Below are 24,000 nucleotides of genomic sequence, written 5' to 3'. Positions count from 1 at the left end.
TACAATATTCCTAATGGACATTGCTGATCTCCAGTCCCATTGTTGCCAGAAGATTAGCAATTACACATCACTTCACCAAGATCCAATCCTCTTAAGCGACTGTGTGACTGTGATGACTGTCGGCTTGGTGAGGATAACACACCCAGGGCTTCCCTAAATGCAACACCAAGCCCAGCCCTAGAAGAGGCATCCTGGGCCTGATGGTCCAGCAGGCTTAATGAGACTGCATGAAAGAGTGAGAGAAGGGCAGCATGTAACTAATCCTTTTTACTTGACTGGTCGTACGACAGCCAGATTGGACAGAGATCCTCTGCTTCCATGCTCTTTCCTACTGACTCGGCCAAAAGAGGGGTCCCTTGTGTGTGTGTTTTTTTTTTTTTTTTTTACATAGAGATCGACAAAAAAGAGGATGAGGGCAGGCAGTGGAGAGAGATCGGGAAGCTGAAAAGCAGAAATAGAGAGTGAGAGTGAAATGTGTGACTATAAAACACAAATGGATCGCATGTGTTTTTGTTTCACATTCTGAGAGAGAGGAGAGAAAAAGGGGGAAAGTACAGAGGACAGATAGAGATGGAGAGACGCCACACAGCCTGAGGCTGGCGTAGGACTCACTTGTTTGACCTTACAGGGCTTCAGTTCAGGCGACATGAGTCAGAGTTTGGGAAACGGTTGAGCTGGTTGCCGCGACGTCAAGAGCACAAAAACACACAACCTGCATTTTCGTCTTATTTCAAATACAGCAGCTGCCACCGTTGTTTTGCATATTTGACCACAACGCAATCAAATGAGCCGGCATGTTTCAACCTAAAATTATGTTTATCACGTCCTCCTTGCCAAACAGTGCCCCCAGTCCCTCTCTGTATACCCCACTGTGAAACCTTCTGCACTGACATTCTCGACCTGCTTCCCCAAAGCCAGCCAGCCATCCACCTACACAGAAAACACAGTAATTCCACTTGCATTAAGTGTGTCGTGCAAAGGGAATAAAAAAAACAGATGCATCAACTTTTCCCCATCTAATCAGACACAAAATATTCCTATGTGCATTCAGCCTGAATAATATAATAAGATTTCACAGAATTTCACAGCGGTTGGCAGAAATGATTAAAATGCTAAAAATAAAACATCTGATTGGTCTGTATTATTATCCTTCGCGTGTCTGCATTATACACATGGAGGCGAAGGGTGGCGTCGTCCGAGCTGTAGCTGCTGTCTTGACCTCCTGCGTCTGACGGGGGTTTAATGAGCCGCAGCCTGTCAAGTCTGCTGAAGCCTGGACACGTCCCACCGCAGACACACCCTGACGCTGCTGCTGGTGTTGATGCTACAAAATGGCCCTGCACACTCACCTTACTGTGTTCACTTAAAATCAAGTGCTAAGTTGGCTGTCATGTAATTCTATGAATTTCAGTGGACTATATGTAATAAGAAATATTGCAATGACTACAACTGTTACGACTGTTTTGTTCCATGAATTTGCTTTAGGAACACTTTAGCTGTCACACTGCACTTCTTATTTTAAAACTGCAGTATGGGATAGTAAACTCGTGAGGAGCTAAAACAAGGACTTATTCTTCACTCACACCGTTTAAACTGAAAACACCATGCAGCCATGCTAGCAGCTCTGTGAGGCTGTGGGCTGCTTAGACGCAGTGATGCAGTGAATCATCACGCTAACATGTTCTCAACAGCTATGCTAACATGATGATTTTAAGCAAGTATGACGCACACCGTGTTCACAGTAGTTCATCATAGTTTAGCAGGTTTGCTAATTAACACTAAACACTGAGGTTATCAACAGTTTTGCAGGAATCTGGAGATGAACCAAATTAAAATTTTTGACTTGATAATGACTCAAAATGAAAAGTGAATGGCTCACTATAGTAATTGCAATTCGTCCCGAGGGGAACATGCATGTTTGCACCAAATGTTAAGGCAATCTATTCATTAATTGTTTAGTTATCAATGAAATATCCTGTCTCATAGTGTTGGCGCCAGAGGAAAAGTCAGGGGATCATCAGGATTCATCATCTGGGATCCATGAATGTCTTTACATATTTCAGTCTGGACCAAAGCAGTGCACCAACCAACCAACTCCTGCCATCCCTCCATCCATGTTGTGAACATGACTAAAAACAGCATATTTATCACTCCACACGAATTACAGAGCCAACAACATAATAACTGTAAGATATGGAGGACATACTACATGGATTCAAGGATATCTATACCTATAAAAAGAATGCTCTATTGAGATTTCTGACCTTTAGGTCAGGAAAGAGCTGACCAACACGTATCCTGTTTCACTGACTTCCTCTCTCTACCAGCTACCTGCTCAGGATCTCTGCAGCTTGCAGCTCCTTCCAGTGTAATTTCAACCTGCAGCAATCTGTCAGTGGCAAAACACACATCCTGTAGACTTCGAGGTTATTCTTAAGATGTCGGGAGGGATCTCACCATATTTGTTTAAATTGGACAACATAAAGCAAATGCTTAAGGCTGTTGTGACTCAGTGTATGGTTTAAGCAGATGCGCCACACAGTGTTTTCTGGTTCAAATGTGCCTTTTAGCCTGAATACTCAGACTTCTTTCATGCGGAATACATTCGCTGTTCTTAGTTAATTACCCACAATAATTATTTTTCTACTGAAAAAGGCAAATGTAAATTAAGCTTGATCTTAACAATTTTAACACCCCATTTGCTGTACTGTAATAATACCTTATGTTGCAGCACGGCTAATGCTATAATTTCAAGTCCTACTCTATTAAAATCAGTGATTAGTCTAAAAAACCTCTAGCACCTCATAGTCATGAGTGAAATATCTTTATTACGGGAAAGATTAACTAAGCAGTTATTTCAGGTTGGATCTCGAGGGTGTTAATTTATTTAAGTTACACAGATGAGCTTTGCCACGGAGCTCAATAATTCAAAGTCAACTTGAAGCAACGAATCAAGGACGCGAGGGAATAGCAGTGACATTGGGGTGGAGATCGTCTTGAAAGACCTTCAGGAGAAAAAAAAAACGGTGGAAGCAAAACATATCAATTAAGACAAATAAATAATTTAACTGGCAAAGCTAAGGACACAACAACGATTTGTCTTGGCAGCTTTAACCGGCAGGGTGAGGTCCAGGGTGCATACACTTCCACTGAAATGGTGCTTAAAAGCAAAGATTCAATGACTATCGCCTTCTTTGGGCAAGTCAACACCTATTCTTGCTTTTCCCATGTATCAATAGCATTAGTGAGGCTTTGTGGGGAGAGCAGTGTCTGTCAGCTCTCGTGATCCTCCCCAGGTTCTGATGTCTATCTAGATGCCGGACCTCATCCCCATCAAAGTCTTCTCTCAGCTGGTAGATCGCTCTCTGACATAATCGGCTTTGACCACAGTGGAGTTCGCTGAACTTCTGCAAAGTTGAGGAACTTTTGCACAACCATCTTTCGCTGTGAGATGCCACTCTAGTTTAACTCTGAAGCTCTCAGTCTGTCTGATTCTACGTTTTCATGTCACTGAGCAGCTTGTCTGCGCTACACGAGCAGCAGAGTCGGTTTCCGCTCATAAAAGCTTCTCATGGTTTGACGTGGCGGAGCTCTGTTGTCCACATTCTGTTTCCGCTCTAAATGAAATCTACGGTAATGAAATTAGCCTGTTCGGTTAGCTCAGCTAGAATGCTTTATGAATTTATGTAAGCGCATTTGCTATTTTATGCATGTCCACTGAAAGTTCAAGGCAGTGAATAGTTGTCTTTCCTAAATGTGAATTTCTGAGAATATTGATGGACTGACTGTGTGTTTTGTCAGCTAGAATGTGACGAGAATGACTAACGGCTCCATTTGTTGGTCTCTCTGCAGGCACTCGCTGTGAATAAACAAATGAAAAGACTCCTGCTTCTTTATAAGTCTGCATGAGCAAGACCAAAGTCAGCATGACTGATGGTTACATAATAAAGTTATTATTGAACGTGAGGGCTGTTACTGCACATCCAGCGATAAGCTTTAAGAGAAGAACTGTTAATCGACTAATCTCAGCTCTGAACTGAACATTTTTTGGGTTGTCTGCGGTAGTTTTGGCCCACTTTTAAGATGAAACAAGCAATCTGATAATATCACACTCAACTCGTGGAACCTGTGGTGGTTCTTTTTCACTATTTTTCACTACAGTTTAGGCGTAATTAACTGATTAATAGTACAACTTGTTGATGAAATAACTGTTAGCTGAAGCCCCACATAATAGTACGTTTTTACTTTTAAAATTTCATTGACTAATTAATGGTGATTGCATTATTAGATACATTATTTGACAGGAAAGCAAAGGATTAGAGCTACAACTAATGATGGATGTACCTATCAGTCTGTTGTTTCGTCTTTGGAATAATCGATCAATTTAAAAAAGTGTAACATTTGTATGAAAAAGGATTTTTTTTTAATTCCAAGATGACATCTTCAAATGTCCTGTTTTGTCCGAGCAGAAGTCCACAACAATCAAGCATTTCCACCAATTATATTAAAAACAAAAATTACATAATGGAAATCTGGGCCTGTCAGAGTTTGCCCTCTAGTTACAAAAGAAGCATTTTGTACATAATGCAAGACAAGTGAGGAAAGCAAACCCTTCGCTTGAACGCATCCCACGCGTCGAACACTCAGATCATCACTTCACTCTAACCTACAGTGAAGCACGCTTCTCCTAATCTCCTAGCATCCTCCCATGGGTGGTGTCAGAGGTCAGACAAGTAAGGCATCTTAAATAACCAATGACCTGAAACTCATCTGAACTAATAGACTGGTGCAGCGACAGACAGACGGAAAACGCATAAGAGCATCCTCGTGGCTCCGACTTCTGCGTCTTATCCGACATCTGCGCCCTGACCTCTCCTGCCGAAACATCTACACCAAACTGGGCAAACAACACGGGGTGCACTAAAGCTCCCTGATGCTCACTCACTTTCAAATCTAGGGCACGGGAGTGCTCAACACAAAACAGACAGCAGCGGCAGATTTAAAAAAAAAAAAAAAAGATTAAATGCTTGTGGGTAGAAAAACACAAAATATCTCCCTCTGTCATACACAGTGGCACACACACACACACAGAAACGTTGGTCTGTCTTACACACTAAAATACACACTCAGTACATGAAAAATCTGATAAGAATGCGCAGAATGAAAAGGACATTGGCTTTTCTCTGCACGCCATCAATAAATCCACAAACTATTCCAGTGTGTGATTTTATTAAAGCTGCTCTTATGTTGACTGCATACAAAGAGACTTAGTGTAAGATTAAAACATCATTGAGCACTGGAGTCACACACACCTCACAGTGATGCTCAGTGATGTGCCCCTTTGGGTATCTTCAACATCACAGGATCAAGGTCAAGGCAGGGGGCGTATTAGTGGGCCATGTTGTGTACAATCTGCTCTTCTGAGGAACACCACTGTAACAACAGGTCCTCTTACTCAATCTGCCAGGATGCATTACACCCCTCACTGCGATCAGAGATGAGCTCTCGTCAGGAAGAGAGAGCAGTTTAATTAAACAAGAGGAGACCGGCTTCTCAACAAAGATGATGGATAAGACAGAAAAATGGGAAAAGCAGGGAGAAATTAGGGACATTTAAAAGGGGATGATACTGAAAATAGACTCAGCACCAGCCTGGGGGTGGTAAATGGAATAAAACAGTAGAATCAACAGAGACGAGGGTGTGGCAACCTTATGAAAGAACGGCTGAAACCATAATAGCAAAATGAATTATTCATTAGGAAAAGGAGGGGAAGGTTCAGTCCACTATAATGAGCATTTTTGTGAGGTCGCAGTTTGGTAACCTAAGCAGGCCTTCGAGTGTGTGTGTGCGTGTGTGTGTGTGTGCATGTAAGAGAGAGATACTGCTGATTCAGTAGGGATGGATGAAGGTGACCCTCGCCTGCTCCTGCTGCCTGTCTCACCACCTGATATTGATCCCAGTTGTCCAACTCAGATCTGACTCAAGGATACATGGATTCATTGCCTTCTTGACATTTCAAATATGGCACGGTGTAAATTCTAACTCCACACAGCATCATTGATTAGTTATTGATTTGCTACCCCAGTTAGAGTCTAACCACTTAACAGCGGCTTATCCAATCCAAATTGAATCTCGGTGCATATAGGCAGGGACACGAGCGGTATGGTTCCAGCATGGAAGTGTTGTTGTTGTTGTTTTTGTTTTTGAAATTTCATATCAGACTCCACTTGAACTGTTGAGAACTAAGAATAGAGCAGGCTACAACTGCAGAATCCAAATGCAGTGGCTGGGAGCAAAGGTTTGGACCACAGATGGGAGAATATGCCTGCGTAGCCCTGCCCTGTCAAGGGTAAACTGCCTTGCTACACACACACACAGCCCACACATACAGACACACACAAACACTCATACTTTGTTTTCACCACACCTTAAAACAGCCACATGAATATGCATGACGCCGAAGGGCACAGGAGGTACATAATTAGACAATCAACAGCTCCCAGTTGACGTGCATTACTACGACAGAGGAGAAAAGCACCTCACTTCATCCTCCCCTCTTGTTACCATTGAGAGCCAAGTCGTGTTTGTACGTCGACATGCATTTCCACTTACTGTTGGGTTTAAACTTGGGCTGAGAGCTGGAATCAAAGGAGGAAATGCATGCGAGGGGGGGGGGGGACCCCAAAGGCTTTGCTTAGTTACAGTGTAAAACAGGTGCTGAGCCTCATACAAGAGACTGAGGAAAAACAAACAGTTGGGAGAACGAGAGCAGCATGAGAGAATGAGTGGCCAGTGAAACACCACATGTCTCTGCGTCTCTGCTCCAACAAATTAATGATTCATAATAACAACATAACCTTGACGGCTCTCCAAACCCAGAGCAATGCACACTATTAAGTCAGGGTCACACATCCATCAGTCCAGAACAAGCTCCCTGTATGGAGCCAGGACACACCCTAAACAAACAGCAACAGCAACACACACACTCACAGAGCTGCCGGGCACTTGTGCACGCTCCTACACACGTGCACACACACACACACAACTGGCTGTGATCTACTGAGTAGGCCCACATTTTGCCAGTCTGTCTGTTTCTTAAGGCGAAATGAGCTCAGGTGTGATGAACGCAGGCATCTGTTTACACTTCATTAAGGATGTTTTTGAAAAGGCAAAAAAAAAAAAAAAAAAATCACAGATAAAAAAGGTCTAAACAAACTTTTTAGACCTAATCGTGACTTTATATGCACACAAACACACACACCTGCTGTTAACGAGTAAGTAAGCAAGTAAACTTCATCTGTCAAACTGCCACCATCATCACAAACCCACATTCCTCACTCCACACACACACACTCTTTCTCTGGCTAGTTTACATGCACACACACACACACACACACTCACCGGCTCTGCTCTCTCTCTCTCTCTCTCTCTCTCTCCCATACACTTAAGTTACACACAACAGATTCTCATATTTCTCATACTGAGGGAAAATACTGACCTGCTCTGGCGCTGGCACACACACATTCTCTTCAAGCAGTTCAGCCTTTCAAAGAGGATCCGTTTGAACGCGTCTATATACATTGACCCGACTGAGCTTCAATAACAAGCCTGCACTTTTAAATAAAGGCGAGTTGCTTGTTTTTGTTTTTGTTTTTTTAAAGAAAGGTAGCAGCCTGGTTGGTGTGTGTGTGTTTGTGTGTGTGTGTGTGTGCGCGCGCGTGTGTGTGCGTGTGTGAATGCAGTGATGGGTGTATGGGCTCCACCGTATCCCAGAGAAAGTCAGAGACGATGTGCACGGCTGACGGGATATTTGGACAGTGATGCTCCGAGAGCTGTGGTGATCTTGTAGAGAGAGAGAGGGAGAGAGAGAGGAGAGAGAGGGAACAAACACACACACACACACACACACACACACTGTCGGGCAAATCTGACAGCGGACGCTTATAAATTTAGCAGCTGCTGCACTGCCATAGGCAAAGCAGCGTGGAGGATGGACGAACGTGACGGTCAAAACGTGCAGTTTAACTTGTGAGGACTGTCTGTGCCCACTGAACAATGAGTGTCGGACTTGGATTTGACTGTGAGGAATTTTCTCACCTTCATGTTCGCTTCCTCCCCCGTCAGACGCTTCCTCTCAGTCTTCTTTATGGCGCAGGTTAATGAATCACGGGTACATGTGTCGGTTGATTCCACCGTCAGTAAAAACAGACGTCGGTGCTGTCCATTTGACCGGCTAGGGGTGTCATTGAACTGCAGGCGCTCTGCAATCAAGGCGCCGAGCTTCAGTTGCCGAAGATTTGATTTGATCAGGACAGAAAAAAAGGTTTTGTTTAAAAAAGTGTGGTCGGTCTGATGTCCCTGCTTTCCAGAAGGCACTTTTGAAGGAAAGAAACAAGGGTAAAAAGGCAAATGAGAGGGTTATCTCTGAAGTTAATGAGCACGGAGGGGAGGGAATAAAAGAGTTAAAAGTACCGCCCCTTATTATTCTCAGTGTCTCTGTACCTGCATCAGCAGCATCAGTTTTCGCTTACCAGGTTTTAAAGGCGTGAGAACCGGACTGAAACGTGAGTTTGTCGGGCCTTTGCAGATTACTCAGCGTCATTGATCGTTTGATAAAGCTGCGAGTTTAGTTTAGATCAAACTTTTATGAGCCACATAGAGAAAATGGGTCCTGTGTGGCAAGCACAACTATAACACCCGTGTCAGCCTGAACACACCAATAATTCCTATTTAATATAAATTCAGACAGGATCAGATTTTATTATTTTTTTTTTTAAAGAGAGTAGACCCGTGAAATTATGCAAAATGTCAGAAAGAAATTAATGAAATTTAAAGTGAAATACATTTTGTGCTAAATGTAAAATGGTTACAAAACGTCCGTAAAACGCTGCATTTACTGTTTTGACAATTTAATCCACAAACTTGAATTTTATTGAGTAGGCTATTGTCAAGGACACGCAAATTATTGTATTTAATTTGTAAATATATGATAACTCTAGTGTATGTCTTCCTAACTGACTCTCCCTTTCTTGTGGATTAAGACGAAGTTTAGTTGAGCTCATACGACTAAAACCCTTATATTAAACCTCCATCAAATCCACACTGTGCTAACTAACAGTATGTGATTGGACCTTCAATTCTGATTCATTATGGGAAATGTAGTACGCTTCATGGACTCAAACTGAGCCAATTTGTTGCATGTAATCAAACTACAACTACCAGAATCCCTTACTTCGGTTGGCCACAAACAATAATGGCGTCGCACCGGGGAGACACAGGTGCTGCTAAGTCTGTTCCTTCTGGGGATCAAGAAGAGAGAAAAAACACAGCTGTGTCGTTTGGCTTTACTAAAACAGTCAGCAAATTTAAACCTTCGACTGGCGACGCCTTGATCAAGAAAGATGACAAAGATTACTTGACCGGAATTGACAGAAATGAATTGCAAAGGTAGGCTTCGTTTGCTAATGCTAACCAGCATAGCGCTAGCGTAGCCGTTACGTTACCATTCGAGTGTAGCATTAACAGCTAGCGAGCTAGTAGCTGTTAATTAAATGATTGAGCGTCATTAGCAAATGTCGAGTAGGCGTTAACGTTATTCTGGTGAAGTGTGTTTTATACCATATTTAGGAAAGTATTGTTAAGTAGATGTTGCTGAAAAGCGGCTCAACCCACTAGCTTGCTAACTTATTTTTGTCCTGCAGTTCAAAACCATCGGAGAAGCCCAAAGAGCTCATCATCCCTCTGATCCAGAAGAACCGGTGGCACAAAGCAGACCGAGCGGGCCAGAGCGAGGGGGATGGAGGCAAAGTACAAGAAACAGCCCAAGACGATAACTCTGTCGATTCTCAGGCTGTCAAAGAACTCATTGAAGGTGCGTGTAGATATGGTTTACTGTACGTCTGTGCTTGATGGGCTACAGGTGTCATTCCCATACAGAGCTTTTTATACATCTACAATTTGTGCTTGTAGACTCCCGGAGGCAGCTTGAGCAGTGGCAGAATGGCCCTCAGTCAGAAAACAACCTGAACCTCCGCATCCCCCTGCTGATGCAAAACAGAGTTCCTGATGGCTATGAGGATGGAGACTGTGTGAAGGTGGACCTACGACCTGAATCTGTAAGTATGGACACCGGTTGTGTGACAGAAATACTCCATAACCTGAACCAGAGGTGCACAATAAAGAATGTGGGCCTGTTGCCTTTTTCTGTCGTGAACATTTTTGAAAAGAACATTTTTGATTTGATCTTTTGGATTAAGTTTTGATTTAACTATTTGAAAGAAAGTGAACTATGGAGCATAGTCAAGTGATTTTAAAAAAGGTACGTCCAAAAATTAGAGGAATTTGAAGGCATGAAGGAGATTGGATGATCTGTTGTCTCAGTTGGGATCCTGACATGAAAATATGAGGACGCACAGGTCAAATGATAATGAATGAATGATGATAATTATGTAACGTGAACAACAACAGTCCATTGATGATGCTAGCTGATGTGGCAACATGAACATTCATGTAACTATACATATTGCATTTATGTTCTTATTGTAGTACCTTGGCAGCTTGGGTGTGCTGCTTTGCTCAAGGGCATTTGTGAAATTAATGTTTGAGTGTGTGTCTCAGGCGCTCTGTTAGCTATAATTTCTTCAAATGGTATCACATGCGAAGATCAGGATATAAGGAGAGACATATCAGTGAGCACATGAAAACGTCTGGTGGTACATAACATCTGGTGGACTGGCCGCTTTGACTCAGAAGGAAATTTGAGTGTGTGAAAGTGCTGACAGTCGGCTGAGTAGAAAAATACCCCCGTGTGCATATACAGTTTGTATGTGTACAGATGGCTTTGTCAGTACAGTAAGGCTCGGGTGGCAGACAGGCGTCAACATTCTCCTTAGAGACATGCAGGCAGCCAATCAGATCTCTTTCTGTTTCTTTTCATCTGAGACCTCTTGCCTCATCACTGTCATTCAGCATCCGCTCTCAGTCACCGTATGTGTGACTGTCAGACATGAGAGTCAGGGGAAGCTCGCTCACTGAGCCCTGGAGCTCATTTTAATGCAGTCTGCTCTGTGAGAGTTGGCCCCCGAGCTTCACTCAGAGGAAAGCCTTCAGTGAAGACAGAGATGAGCTGAGCCACGGCTCTGATGATGCTGCTGCTGTGGCTGCAGCCTGGTGACTGTAGTCAGCTGAGTCTGACAGCCCGGAGTCAGAAAGCTGACTAAGACCGACCTCACAAACTGCATCTCTCTGACAGCTGGCACTAACATTTTTTTTTTGTATGTGTTTCAGAGATTACGTAAGCACCTCTTTTTAGCACTGTGACACTTTTTTAAAGCAGATTGTGTCCGTGTATTTTTGTTTGTTTGAGTTATTTAATGGATGTCTCCTGATTTTCAGAAAGATAATGTTACTGTATGTGTTTGTCAGTCAACAGAAGCAGATTATGAGTGCGTTCCTGTTGAGGCTTATGGACTCGCTATGCTCAAGGGGATGGGCTGGACTAAAACAGAAGGTATCGGCCGCACGTTTAAACAGTAAGTAAAATACTGACCCCTTTATTTAATGTTTCATCTCCTAATTTAACATCATGCGTCATGTGCAACACTCAGGTATTCGTATTTGAACTACAATGATTAGTCGACCGATAAAAAATTATTGATAGCAGTTTTGATAATTGATTGACGGTTTAAGTCATTTAATACTTCTCTGTCGTTGCGAACTGAATGTCATTGGATTTTGGACTGTTAGTTTGACCAGACGTTTGAAGACATCTCAAAACATGTTGGACATTTTTCATTAATCTCTTTACATCGCTAACACTGTAATGACGATTAAATTCTAGTCTGGATATTGAACTCTAGTGGTGTGTTTCCATATTTCTCTGCAGTGAATATTACTCCAAGTAGTAAAATCTTTATTTCATTGCACATTAACCAGCAGTAATATTATAGACCACAATTGTAAGAATCACAAGTAACAAGAAACTATGTTGTTTCATTTTTTTATTCCTACGATTAGAAGTAATTGACAGGATCACTCACGTTTGCGCTCAGCCAGCCTAGGAGACTCTTAGGAGATTTTTAAACGAAAAATGTTTGTCTCTCGCTTCATCCACTTCTAGCCTAATTGCTATCTACATGTCGACTTCTTTCTTCATTGATTCGATTCTTTGGTTCCCTGCCTGTTGCAGAGACGTGAAGCCAATCGAACACCAGCTACGTCCGAAAGGTTTGGGTCTTGGAGCTGATCGTTCAGCGATCAAGGACCTGGAGCCCAGCAAACATCAGCGTCCCCCCAAGCCTGGCGAGGAGCGAGCAAAGGACGAGGAACTGGTGATGGGTCCAGGCGGCTGTGTGCTCGTTGAGTCAGGGGCGCATAAAGACTTGTATGGCAAGGTAGAGTTGATCTGAAACGTGCTTGCGGCCATATTCGTCCTTGTTCACATGCGGTCATCCCTTGAAAGAGAAGTAAGGTTGTATTGTTTTCTTTGAATAACTTGTCATAATTGTCATTGATGTGCGGCAGATCGAAGGCGTTGATCCAGATAACGCTCGAGTTATGGTGAAGCTGGCCATCGGCGGCAAGACCGTGACACTCAGCCAGTATGCTGTTAAACTCGTTGGGCGCAAGGAATACGACAAATACAGCAAAGACCTCAGTGAGTAACTCTGACCAAATGGAACAGAAAAGGTTAACATTCACAGAAAAAGATATGGCTGCTAATGAACTTTGAGTTTGTGTTCCATATTAAATTATTTTTCACTACATTGAAGTGTTCACAGGTCAGCAAATGCCAGAATTAGGTTGAAATGACCAGTAATTGAACAAATCTGAAACAGTCTGCTGTTGTGCGTGGATTTGATTTGATTTGTTGGTGTCAATTTTTGATCGATTTTTATTTTTTCCTAAACAAAAATTTCCCAAAATATGATTTTGAGAACATTTTCTCATTTTCTTGTTGCTCTTTGTGTTTTTTTGACTGTTAGTGAGACAAAACAAGCCATGTGAGTATGACACTCAGGGCTTGGGAAATTGTAACGGGGATTTTTCATAGTTTCTTTGCTTATTTAATAGAACAAACAGTAATCTAGAGAATAACCGTCAGATTAAACCTTAATGAAAGTGACTGTTAGTTGCAGCATCGGTTTTGTTGGGAACTGATTGGGCAGAACACGTTTTCCTCCAGCGTAGTGACCTTTTCAACACAAAACAGCAGTCCAGCCGCAGCTTTTATTTTTAGTAATCTAAGCTGCCTTCTTCCAAGAATAAAAGCACAACCACTCAGAATCTCACACACTCACTGTCTCCGTTTGAGTGTTTTAACGCCACACTAATCAGATTTTCATATCAACCAGGTCGCCTCAGCAAAGCCCACAAGGACAAGGAAAAGGAGAAAGAACGAGAGAAGGAGCAACAGAGACGGGAGGAGAGAGAGAGGAGGAGTAATGGTGACGAGGCAAAGCACAAGTCTTCAGACAGAGATGGAGGAAAAGATGAGAGGAAGAGGAAACACAGAGACTCCAGTCGAGACAGGTACATTTCTGTGCTTTTCAGGTTTCCAAATTACCAGTATTTTATAGGTTAATGTTTTATGCACCACACTGCAGTATTTTTCATGTTTTTTTTTTATTGGTTGATTATGTGCCAGTGTTTTGAGTAAACAAAATTTGTGTTTGTATTTGTTTATAGAGAGAAGCCTCCAGTGAAAGAGGCACGCCGACCGCCGCCTCCCCCCTCCTGGCTCCAGAGGGACCTGAAAGTTCGCTTCATCGACAAAGCTTTCAAAGGAGGAAAGTACTACAACTCGAAGGTACTAATACGCCACCTAGATACTGTATGTATTTCAGCTTAGTCAAGCTTCCTTCGGATCATGGTGTTTCTAGAGTGAGATCAGGTGGTTTCATTTGAGACCAGGAAGTCTTGAGTGAATCTGTTTTAAATGATTAAAGTCACCAGTCACTTTTAAATGTATATTTAACTGGCTGGTGTATACTTGTGTTTCATTTTGACTGACATTGTTCTGTAATAGAGCAGTCAACATCTCTGGACTGTTGCACCATGTTCTTAGCTATAGTGTTTTAGTTTAGTTGTTTTTTTAAATCACGGCTGTCTAAATCAGTCTTTTCGTTCTTCCAGATGCGCGTGGAGGACGTCCTGACGCCGACTACCTGTGTGTGTCGAACTGAAGAGGGACGACTCTTAGACGGTGAGTCATCTCAGTCTGTCTCTCTCGACGTTTCTTTTTATTACCTAATTGGAGTTGTGTAAGAAATGTGCCAAATGTGTGCCTGTTCATTTTCGTAATCCATCTGGGTGGCTTAGGTGTCATTATGAAATCCATGCAGCCAGGAATTCGTGGTTCCTCCTGCACTTATCTCTTATGTTTCATGCAGAGTTAAAAATAATATATATACATTAGATAATAAACAGTAGGCTGCAACAAAAGCTCTTAGGTTCTGGTGTAAGAAATAGGCGGATACTACTAGCGTCACTCGTACACACCCACGCTGTGTATTTACACCCATAGCTGCCTGATGTAACTGCTGTATATATCTTAATGTATTCATATATATACCCCTCACAGCTGTTGATGTGTCTGCATACGTACGTACGCAACTCTGCACACTTCTGGTTAGATGCTGAAATGCATTTCGTTTTTAGGGTTCTCACTGCAGACAGGAAAATCTGCCAATTGCTCATTCTTGCAGATGATTAACGTAATGTCACACTCCACAGCTGTGCGGATCGTTTTATCCTCTAGAAATGACCAGCGCCTTGTGGATTGTTCTGGCACAGATACATTATGGCATCTAATACCTGCTGTTCTTACATAAACCCACTGTTTTTGTCTCTCTGTGACAGACGTGAAGCAGGACATGTTGGAAACCATCGTCCCGAAAAGTGAATATGATTCTGTAATGGTCGTACTGGGCGAGCACAGAGGACAGGTAAGAAAAAGGATCACGTTTCCTGCAGGATGTGCGTGCTGATATGTACTGTTACTAACCACAGTGTTTACATTTGTTTGTTCAGGTCGGCCGTATTCTGCAGCGGGACAAGAACAAGTGCAGGGCGATGGTGCAGCTCGACCGGCACGAGGAGAAAGTGTTCACGCTGGACTATGACTGTATTTGTCACTATGTTGGAGCAGCAGACCACTGATCCACGTTTTACAGATTTTTATCCAATTATTCCCCCTTTCATCCCACCTGAAATGTTGTCTTTGTAATATTCAAGATTAAGATTTTAAAACAATGCAGTTTTGTAATAAAACATTGTCAAGAATTTTATTTGTGCAGATGTTATTATGAGATGTACAACCACACCATAAACTGTCATTTTCACAGTAGTCTTTACATTTATTAGCAAATGATGTACGCTGATGGCCCTAGTAACAACAAAAAGGTCAATCTTTAGGTCATATAAAAACATATTTACAACTGTCCTACATGTTTGACAAGAGTATGATTATACACTGGAGGTATCAAATATCAGCCCTCAAATTGCAGACGTGCACACACATTTCAGAATGAAAAGAAAACTCGAGTGATCTCAGTCTGTTACGGTGGATGTTAACAAGTGAACGAAGGAAGGACGAACTGTACGGCCGTGTCTCTCTCCCGCGAGCTGAGGTTTACTCTTTGGGTATTTGGTTTGCTGCGTTAGCCCGAAGCACGGCTCCTGGACTCGGGTACGGCCGCTGCTGGAACAGAGGCCCCGCCGCTGTGGTATCCGCACCCGTCTTTGCTTCGTTACGCTTAGGCAGGCCACTCGACCACGTGCCCCTGTAAAAATACATTCATTTTAGTACATAGTTTAGTTTTGAACACTATGCACAATCTTTAAAGGGGCACTCCACCAATTTTATACACCTAAATCAGTTTAGTGGACAAATTCCGTCTTGCCTGGTTTAGTAACGGATGTTTAATGTCATCAGTGGCTCTGATGATAAACCCTGTCATCTCTCACACATCTCCCAACTTTGTGAAAGTGCAAAACTAAATTGCTGGCGTGCTCCTGCAAGAAAAAGGCTTGATTCATCATCACGGTTGTCTACTGTACCTTGGGGCATCAGAATAAGCACTTGGATCCATGGGGTCCATTTCATCGTCTTTCCTCCCTGAAAGTAAAATAAATATATAATGTAACATCCATTCATGCAGAAAGTGTAATTAATCTGAAGATGTTAACAGATGCCAACAATACCTCTTTTGCTCTTGCTGTACGGTGCTGTGTCTTCTCTCCTCTGCGTTCTTCTGTCTCTGTTCCTGCCTTCATCCCTCTCTCTGTCCCTTTCCCGGTCCCTTTCTCGATCTTTGTCTCTTTCCCTCTCCCGCTCTCTGTCTGGCTTCTCAAACTGACGCTCAATCCTTTCATCTCCTCCTTCAGCTGAAAAATGAAAATAAAACAAGAGGCAACAGTCACAAAATAAACAAACTGCACTCCGAGATGATCAGGCCTGCAAAGATTTCCGAGTCGTGTGATCATAAAGTAGTCTTCAAAATGTTAAGTCATGGGGGGGCTTTTATAGTACCACACCTCTAATTTTCTTGGCAGGTTTTGTCACCACTGCAGTTGGGTCATTTGGGGACAGCCAGGACACCAAATCTGTCTCCACATTCCAGTAATAAGGAAGACCACTGTGGATTGAAGGAAAAATAAAATAAAAATGGTTGCATTTGTAGAAATGACTTATGTAATAAACTGGGATAAATGATGATGAACAGTGGAATAAAAATATGATACATTTATGACTGAAAATACACTAAAACTACACATAGCAGTATTTTTAATGTATTGAAGCAGTAGTACAGTCACAGTAAGGCTGCATGACTTCTGTCAAGTGTGGTCCTTCAGCATACAAACAAACTACACAGGAGGAAATTTGCATGTGCAGAGACACAAATGACAAATATCAAATAAATAACAGCATAAATTAATGTTCTATCAGTTTTAATTGTCTATTTTTATTTCACAATGCCATATGTCCACTCGTATCATCATATCGTCACATTTCACTTTTCAAGTCTTTGTCAACCAAAATAAACTTTCTAAGAAACGGCTCCTCACTGATGAAAGCATATTTTTCAAAGCCAACTATAATCTCAAATCAAAAATTTCTAGACTTGCTGACCACATGACCACCGATCCATTATGACCGTTTTTTTTACTGAGGTTGAAGTTCACATAGAATTTGTTATGAAAGTTTTTCTTGATTTTATATTTTAACTTTAGCCCTCTGGAATGCAATAAGAAAAATGTTAATTTCCTGTAGAAGTACACGTACCAAGCAGGGTCGAACACTTTGTACCAGTTTGGCGGTAGATTCTCATGCCTGGTGGCTTCATAATCTACGTTATTGTCGTCGTAATCTTCAGCAATAATCTCTTCATCAACCTCTGGATGATTTGGAAGAGAAAAGTTGTGACATGAAATTAATGTCTTGAAGAAAAAAAATGTCTGAATGTTCTGAAAACAGACAGGTTTTCTTGTAAAAGGTTTTCTACCACCTTGCTCTGACGGTTTGACAATCCCTCTCTTGGCCAAGCGGGCCAACAGCGCCGGGGGTAGAGGCATCCTGCAACAGAGAGATGGGAGGATTCATTTAGCATCCAAACAGGATTTCAGCAGCTGGAAGCAGGGAGACACAGATTATGACTCCTGCACCCACCCAGTCTTTCAAATGTGATATAAAATGTTTTTGATTCTGTCTTGTGTGAGAATAAACTGAATATCTTTAGGTTCTCAACCGGAAAAATGAGCCATTTGAGGTCAAAATATCTAGAAGAAAGAGAAAGCCCACACTCTGGTGTGAACAGCTTCAGACCTGCTCAACTCAAACACTGAGCTTAGCTTTACCACTATAACTGTTTAATTTCCCTAATTTATTTCCACTGTAACTCCATCCATGGGTAACACAATGACATACTATTTTGGTCACTGGTTTCATACACTTTCGGTGATAAAAGAACAAAAGACTTTATCTGTTTAGGGGAGTTTGAGGACCTCTGATCTACAGTAAGTAACAAAGCAGCAGGGCGAAGCACGAAGGCAGCAACAGCGCTGTGACTCTCCTGTGAACGTTAGCTTGTGCTGCTATGCTAATTGCAGCTGTAACGGTTTCAGAAAATGATTTTCTTTCATAAAGCAGATGGTACAAATTCTAAAATTATTCCCTTCATGTACAATAAAGAATTTGCACTGCCCGCTCGGCAGCTCCAGAACTGAAGCAACAAATGCACCCGTACGTATCATAAATACCCCTTAATTACCCCAACATTAAAAACACACGTTTTCTTGAGAACCGAGTGCATAAAAATCGAGTCTACATTACCCGTTTTTAGTTTTTATTCGACTCTTCGAGGGGAGCGAACAACACGACTTGCCAAAACAGCACACGGCGGCGCACAATGATGACGTCTCACTGTTCTCTTGACGACAACAAACATGGAGGAATATGCCCGTGAACCTTGGTAGGATTAGTGTTTTTTAAACGTTCACTTTTTGCTATATGTTGAAAATTGTTGTCCGCGGACACATTTTTGGTCTCCTTACCGCCATGTTTGAGTTGTTTTGAGGGGGAACAGAGAGGCTCTGTGGGTTAACCGCCTCGCTTAGTGAAGGGTCAGGGATATTAAAAGATAAAAGCTGTGGTCAGTATGGACTCACAGCTAACATACTAACTCAGCAACCTTTTGCATAAATATGTCAGTATTTTTAAGAGATAGATAAAGGTACGGTAAACAGAAAACACATCCTAAAATATAATTCAGACATGTAACTCATGTAATATTATATAGCTCAGTTAAGGTTATGAATGTGACCAAGCTACTCATGTCCACCAAAGATAAATCCTGGACCAGGACACGGACTGTCTGGCATATGGGCTAAATTCAAATAACTGCACGCAATTATTTTCTCAATTTTACGGTAATACGTATTTAACGCTCTGTGTATTTTCAATATTAAATATGTCCTTTATTTTTTATTATTTTTTAAAATGTCAGAAAATAACAAAAAATACTCATTTGATATTGTTCCTTGATTATTGATTAAAGCAATTAATAGACTGTATTGTAGGCATTTTTTCTGTTCACTGCTACACTGTAAACTAGTTTAAGTTGTTGACATTGCATACTTCATCCTCACTGTACATTTTCACCTCCTCTCTGCTTAATGCATACCTGCAGTCCCTGGAGGATAGTGGATGACTGTGGAGGTGCTTTCACCATGGGTGCAATTGGAGGAGGGGTGTTCCAGGCCGTCAAGGGATTTCGTAATGCCCCTGCAGTGAGTTGATTGCGTGATATTAACGGTGATGATTTGCTCAGACTCTCGCCCATGTTGTCAAAGGTAGAATTCAGCAGTGCTGTAATGTTTCAGGGTGTCGGACACCGGCTGCGAGGTAGCGCAAACGCTGTGAGAATAAGAGCTCCACAGATTGGAGGTGAGGCGGTTTCCTTTTGTAACCGTTCCTTTGCTGTAGCTCTTGGAATATGAATATGCTTATGGCACATAAGACTTGTTTTACCTTCAAAAAGGTTTGTTGTCTTTTGGTAGCTAGAACCCAGTTATTTCACACAATTATTGATGATTCATTTTTTCACCTAAATCTAAAATCATATGTTAAATCACACCTGGAAACTCTCACTGGCTTGTTTGTGGTGGTTTTGCAGGTAGCTTTGCTGTATGGGGAGGGCTCTTCTCCACAATCGACTGTGGTTTAGTTCGCTTGAGAGGGAAGGAGGATCCTTGGAACTCCATCACAAGCGGTGCACTGACTGGAGCCATCCTGGCAGCACGCAGTAAGAGGAAGCACATTTAGCACAATCAACTTAACGCAGCTTTCCTGTGTCACCAAACGTGTCAGATTTACTAATGTGATTCACTGAATTTTTGTGTTTTTTCTTTTCTTCAGGTGGGCCGTTAACTATGATGGGCTCTGCCATGATGGGAGGGATTCTTCTCGCTCTCATTGAGGGTTTTGGGATCTTATTGACTAGATACACAGCACAGCAGTTTCAGAACCGTAAGTGAAGCTGACTGAGTTTTGCAAATGATATTGTGAGCAGCTGTAATCAATGTTTTTGTATTAACAATGTATCTCAATGTAAAAGGTGTAGTGACAGAGAATTGTCACTTCTGCAGTTTCCCTCAGCGTTTCCACATCTTTCATCATACACTCTTTGTTTTGCGGTCTGCAAATGGCAACAGACAAAATTGTCAATTAGCTGGTGAACATAGTGAAACAATTTTCTGCTAAAGAGCCAGGTGTTTCCCACAGGAATTACTGTAGACCGAAGTAGAGGGTGAATATTGGACCTTCGCCGGGTGGACAAAAACATGATGAATTATGGTCAGGGCTAATGTTCCACAGCTGGATGTGTAAATAGGCACCTCTTACGAACAAGTTCACCATGTAAACTTAAAAGTTGATCTCAGTGTTGTGTTCAGTGACACCGAAGATCTCAGGAAATCTCAGAAAGCACCGTACCTACTGAACAGGAGTATTCTCACTCACTGCTTTATTCTTAATTTTTGCAAGGCGGTAACTGTTAGTAAAGGGCCCCAGTTTGCAGCTGGCAGCCCACTGTGGTCGTCTGCAGCACTGCGACAAAGACCACTTTAAAAACATAAAGATCACTTAGTTGTTTTGTGTTTTTTCAGTATTCATGTGAATGACTGCTCAAATGTATAAAATGAGCCATCAAGTCAGAGCTGCAATAAAACATGACAAATACGGTAGATGTCAGGCTTTGCTTTCAGTCCCGTAGGACCATAGACGAGAGATGCAGTGTTCAGAATCATTTGTATCATCACATATGTTCAATATTTACAATAAGAAAAACAAATATTAAAAGGTATGTACAGTGACAGTGCTAGAAAGCTTTACAGTTAGTGCAAAAATATGATCCTGCAGTGTTCACAATATTGAAAGAAATAAACAGGAAGACCAGAAATGAGCGTTAATGTAACGCATAAACAGACTGTAGAATACACACTAATGTAACGTGTAATGAAATGTTTTTACAAGAGGGCTAGAGTGTAAGGGAAACATACATTTTGTCTCGATTATATGAATAACATGAGAACAGGATGCTGCCGCAGAAACCCAATAAATTAATTTTTTTATGTCTTCCCTCTTGTTTTCTTCAGCTATTCCCTTTGCAGAGGACCCCAGTCAGTTACCTCCAAAGGATGGGGGTCAGCAGCAGGGGGCCAAGGGGCAGTTCCAGTAGAGAGTTCAGGGACTGACCCAAGTGTGGACACAGTGAGTCAGACCACAGAGTAGGGGAGGAGACACTAGGCATTACAGCAGGTGGACATTTTGGCCCCTACAGGGGTGTGAAGTCGTTGCACTATGTGCTTATACCTCAGGGTTAAATTACTGTGAATTTTAGTTATTTATGAGTGACTGTTTGTATGTGAACACATATCCTTCTGTCAAACCTCATGTTTGCACCTCCAGCACCTCATGCAACATTTTCAGCACTAGTGATTATTTTGTCTTTAATGTGACATTTTTAAGTTAAATCAGTTTGATTATTCAACATCAAGGCAACATCTGTATATTAAAGGAATACTTCTGGGTAAACATTTGATAATGCTTTGTGGCTGAGATTTAGTTGTGAAGATCAAAATGATTCTCATGTCTGTTTGGGAAGCATGAAGCTGGAGCCAGCAGCTTCTGAGCACAGAGAGGTGGGGAACAGTGAACCTGGCTCTGACCAAAGGTGAAAATCTTCTGTGTCTCATTTGTTTCATTCGCGCTAAAAAAAAAACCAAACAAACAGACATATAAAAAGTTTCCAAGGCTTTTCTACTCGTGTGCACAGATTTAGTAAGCAGTGAAGCCAGTGTTTTAATGGCTGCAAAGCAGAAAGGTTGAGTATTATGAAAAGTAAGTTGTCTGTGACCGTTGTGTTTGTTCATTTAGGAGTTACCATGCAGAGTGGTAGTCTGAGTCTTTTATTATTTGTCAGCTGTGACAATCAATGCAAATATGTTTGTTTGTGTGTTTTGAAATGATTCACATGCTTAAGATGGGTCTGGGCTCAACAAAAGCCTCATTCCATTCTTTACCTGCAGTATCTCTTGATAAGGTCTTGCCTCACCTGGCAGCTTCCGTAATTTTGAATCTTTGTCGATTAGTTATTATCTTACATATTTGAAATATTAGCAACAATCATGTGTTTTCGGCAGTACTGAAATATATGGATGATTTCCTAGAAATTATGGCTGGAGTTAGGCAGTTATCACGCACCCGTCACCACTGCATTATCCATCAAGCACTTTTTAAGCTCCATTTCTCTGTTTTTTTTAAAAAATGGTAGCATATGCACACAGCGGAGGGATTATGCAGTACGATCATCTGTTTTGCTCTCAAACAATGCACAGATAGAATATTTATTTTAATGTATTGTCTTAATATATTTATCTTGGAAAAGTTGATAAAAAGCAATAAAGGCATCAAATGTTCTTTAAGACTTGAAATGGTGTTGTTGTTTTTTTTTCACAGTCTCCTAACTTTATAAAGGCTAAAATTATGCAGTGACATAACAGGTGACATTCAAAACATTACTTGCGCCTGCCTTTGCATTTACTGTGGAAGTGCGCCCCCTGCCACCTAAAACCTGGTATTGCATCCCTCCCTCAGCTGGTTCTGTTCATAGAAAGATCTGAAAGTGAATTTAGACTGGGTACCATGAAAAAAAAATGTTCATAAATCTTTGAGATGTGTGAATCCTGAAAAGTCTTCCTCCACAGTGCTCTTACTTACAGGACCTTGTGGATTTCACCAGCAGTGTTCTTCATGCTCATTTCCTCCAGTGGGATCCTTTTTCCCTGCACCTTAGAGACAACAATTATCACCCTGTCACGGTTCTCCACTTTGATCAGGCGAATCCTCAGCTCTTTGGGTTGTCACTCTGATCAAGAACTCAGTGAAGAACCGGTTTCTGAACCTTTTGGTGCTTAGAAGAACATTCTGCCTGCTCGCCTTCCCTGGCATTGGATGGTTCACATTTCTTTTCATACGTGTCCTAACAACCCTGATTCTTCTCAGACACCTTTTTGCCATAGAGGTTCTCATTGATCTCGCCATTCTCTTGCTGCTTGTGGTTGGAGATTAACTGGCTGGATGAAAATGATGATGAAGAATAGGAGAAGAAGCTCAAGTCCTCTTTCTTTTCTCCATGCTTTGTCTTTTCTTTCCTATCTTCATGTTTCCTCTTCTTCTGTCCTCCACTTTTCCATGGTTATCAAGGGATTTCTCATTAGGGAGCGATTGAGAATGGCCTCACAGCTCTTGACCGCTCTGCCGGGGACGACTCAGAAATGGTCGTCAGCAGTTGCGCCTCTTTGGCCACCTTAATGAGACTTATGGGAGGAATACTGTCCCTTTTGCAAGAGTGCTGGCATCCTCTATTTACAGTTTTTTGTCTGCTATAGCAGAGGAGAATAGGACTTAACAGGTGGAACAGCTGAGCTCAGTGGTGGGCTGGTTGTGGGAGAACTGCCTTGCTGCAGGGCCTGGTGGCAGTGAAGATACAGACTGGTTGTGTTTGTTTTTATGTCTGAAAGCTTCACAGATCCAGAGAGCTCTGAGTAACACCTTACAGGAGGAGTAATGTTACCCTCCCGCAGTGCCAAACCCAGCCTCCACTCCTGCTGTTTTGTTCACTTTCCTCTTGGTTCCATGTTTGCACTTTTGAGGGCTCATTTCTTAACTGAATTTATTCAGTGGTACATCTGTGGTGAATCTAACCCATTTCCATACCCCTGCATCCCTGAAATACGTAAATCCTAATTTCTTTCTCCCCTGACAATACTTCTCAATATTCCTTTATTTCGTTTAACTTTAACTTTGCAATAAAACCCACAGAGCCACAGGGTTTCTCCTGCGTCTGCCTCCACATTCCCTTCGAAAGATTTCCACTGTCATCCTTTTAAACGGCTCAGCAGGTTTAATCCTGACTGCTGACCACCGCGCATACAAGGACG

At 41.9% G+C, this 24,000-nt stretch overlaps 4 protein-coding genes across 7 annotated transcripts in view; 2 read left to right on the top strand and 2 right to left on the bottom strand.

The window, feature by feature from the left end:
• LOC124062713 (membrane-associated guanylate kinase, WW and PDZ domain-containing protein 1) overlaps positions 1-8,473 on the bottom strand; it is a 35,351-nt gene extending 26,878 nt beyond the window's left edge. The window contains exon 1 of one of the 3 annotated variants that reach the window (XM_046395587.1): positions 8,098-8,473. Coding sequence is in view for 2 of the 3 variants with exons in the window: in XM_046395588.1 (XP_046251544.1) it covers positions 7,499-7,581 (83 nt within the window). In the remaining variant the exon portion in view is untranslated. Of the gene's footprint in view, positions 1-7,498; positions 7,684-8,097 lie in introns of those variants that run through there. The other 2 variants (XM_046395588.1, XM_046395586.1) reach the window with 2 other exon arrangements.
• Positions 8,474-9,224: 751 nt separating this feature from the next.
• gpkow (G patch domain and KOW motifs) lies at positions 9,225-15,287 on the top strand. Its single transcript, XM_046395589.1, has 11 exons — positions 9,225-9,447; positions 9,702-9,871; positions 9,970-10,115; positions 11,425-11,531; positions 12,188-12,392; positions 12,523-12,655; positions 13,353-13,530; positions 13,687-13,807; positions 14,134-14,203; positions 14,860-14,945; positions 15,031-15,287. Exons 1-11 carry the CDS (start codon positions 9,254-9,256, stop codon positions 15,157-15,159), a joined length of 1,539 nt encoding a protein of 512 aa, XP_046251545.1. The 5' UTR covers positions 9,225-9,253; the 3' UTR covers positions 15,160-15,287.
• Positions 15,270-18,467, bottom strand: pqbp1 (polyglutamine binding protein 1). The gene is made up of 7 exons (XM_046395590.1): positions 18,332-18,467; positions 17,508-17,575; positions 17,285-17,396; positions 16,537-16,637; positions 16,204-16,386; positions 16,060-16,117; positions 15,270-15,782 (listed from the first exon to the last, which is right to left on the bottom strand). Exons 2-7 carry the CDS (start codon positions 17,572-17,574, stop codon positions 15,632-15,634), a joined length of 672 nt encoding a protein of 223 aa, XP_046251546.1. The 5' UTR covers position 17,575; positions 18,332-18,467; the 3' UTR covers positions 15,270-15,631.
• Positions 18,348-22,491, top strand: timm17b (translocase of inner mitochondrial membrane 17 homolog B (yeast)). Of its 2 annotated transcripts, none has more exons than XM_046395592.1 (6): positions 18,348-18,470; positions 19,188-19,287; positions 19,381-19,444; positions 19,674-19,802; positions 19,916-20,026; positions 21,154-22,491. In XM_046395592.1, the coding sequence occupies exons 1-6, from the start codon at positions 18,445-18,447 to the stop codon at positions 21,234-21,236; spliced, it is 513 nt and encodes a 170-aa protein (XP_046251548.1). In that variant the 5' UTR covers positions 18,348-18,444; the 3' UTR covers positions 21,237-22,491. The 2 variants fall into 2 exon arrangements, with proteins under 2 accessions (XP_046251548.1, XP_046251549.1); XM_046395593.1 differs by lacking the exon at positions 18,348-18,470 and adding an exon at positions 18,487-18,731.
• Positions 22,492-24,000: the final 1,509 nt, after the last annotated feature.

Source organism: Scatophagus argus, chromosome 8 (assembly GCF_020382885.2).
Source record: "Scatophagus argus isolate fScaArg1 chromosome 8, fScaArg1.pri, whole genome shotgun sequence".
NCBI lineage: Eukaryota > Metazoa > Chordata > Actinopteri > Scatophagidae > Scatophagus > Scatophagus argus.
Note: the sequence above shows the minus strand (reverse complement) of the source record. Positions and strands in the feature narration are given on the sequence as shown.

Excerpts from the sequence above, each read along its gene's own strand:
- timm17b (XM_046395592.1), top strand. The coding sequence starts at position 18,445 with ATGGAGGAATATGCCCGTGAACCTTG. Across the intron at positions 18,471-19,187 it reads GAATATGCCCGTGAACCTTG|TCCCTGGAGGATAGTGGATG; the intron begins GTAGGATTAGTG and ends GCATACCTGCAG. Across the intron at positions 19,288-19,380 it reads GATTTCGTAATGCCCCTGCA|GGTGTCGGACACCGGCTGCG; the intron begins GTGAGTTGATTG and ends GTAATGTTTCAG.
- pqbp1 (XM_046395590.1), bottom strand. The coding sequence starts at position 17,574 with ATGCCTCTACCCCCGGCGCTGTTGGCCCGCTTGGCCAAGAGAGGGATT. Across the intron at positions 17,397-17,507 it reads TGTCAAACCGTCAGAGCAAG|AGGTTGATGAAGAGATTATT; the intron begins GTGGTAGAAAAC and ends CAAATCATCCAG. Across the intron at positions 16,387-16,536 it reads ACCTGCCAAGAAAATTAGAG|CTGAAGGAGGAGATGAAAGG; the intron begins GTGTGGTACTAT and ends TTCATTTTTCAG.
- gpkow (XM_046395589.1), top strand. The coding sequence starts at position 9,254 with ATGGCGTCGCACCGGGGAGACACAGGTGCTGCTAAGTCTGTTCCTTCT. Across the intron at positions 10,116-11,424 it reads TGGACCTACGACCTGAATCT|TCAACAGAAGCAGATTATGA; the intron begins GTAAGTATGGAC and ends TGTGTTTGTCAG. Across the intron at positions 13,531-13,686 it reads AGAGACTCCAGTCGAGACAG|AGAGAAGCCTCCAGTGAAAG; the intron begins GTACATTTCTGT and ends ATTTGTTTATAG.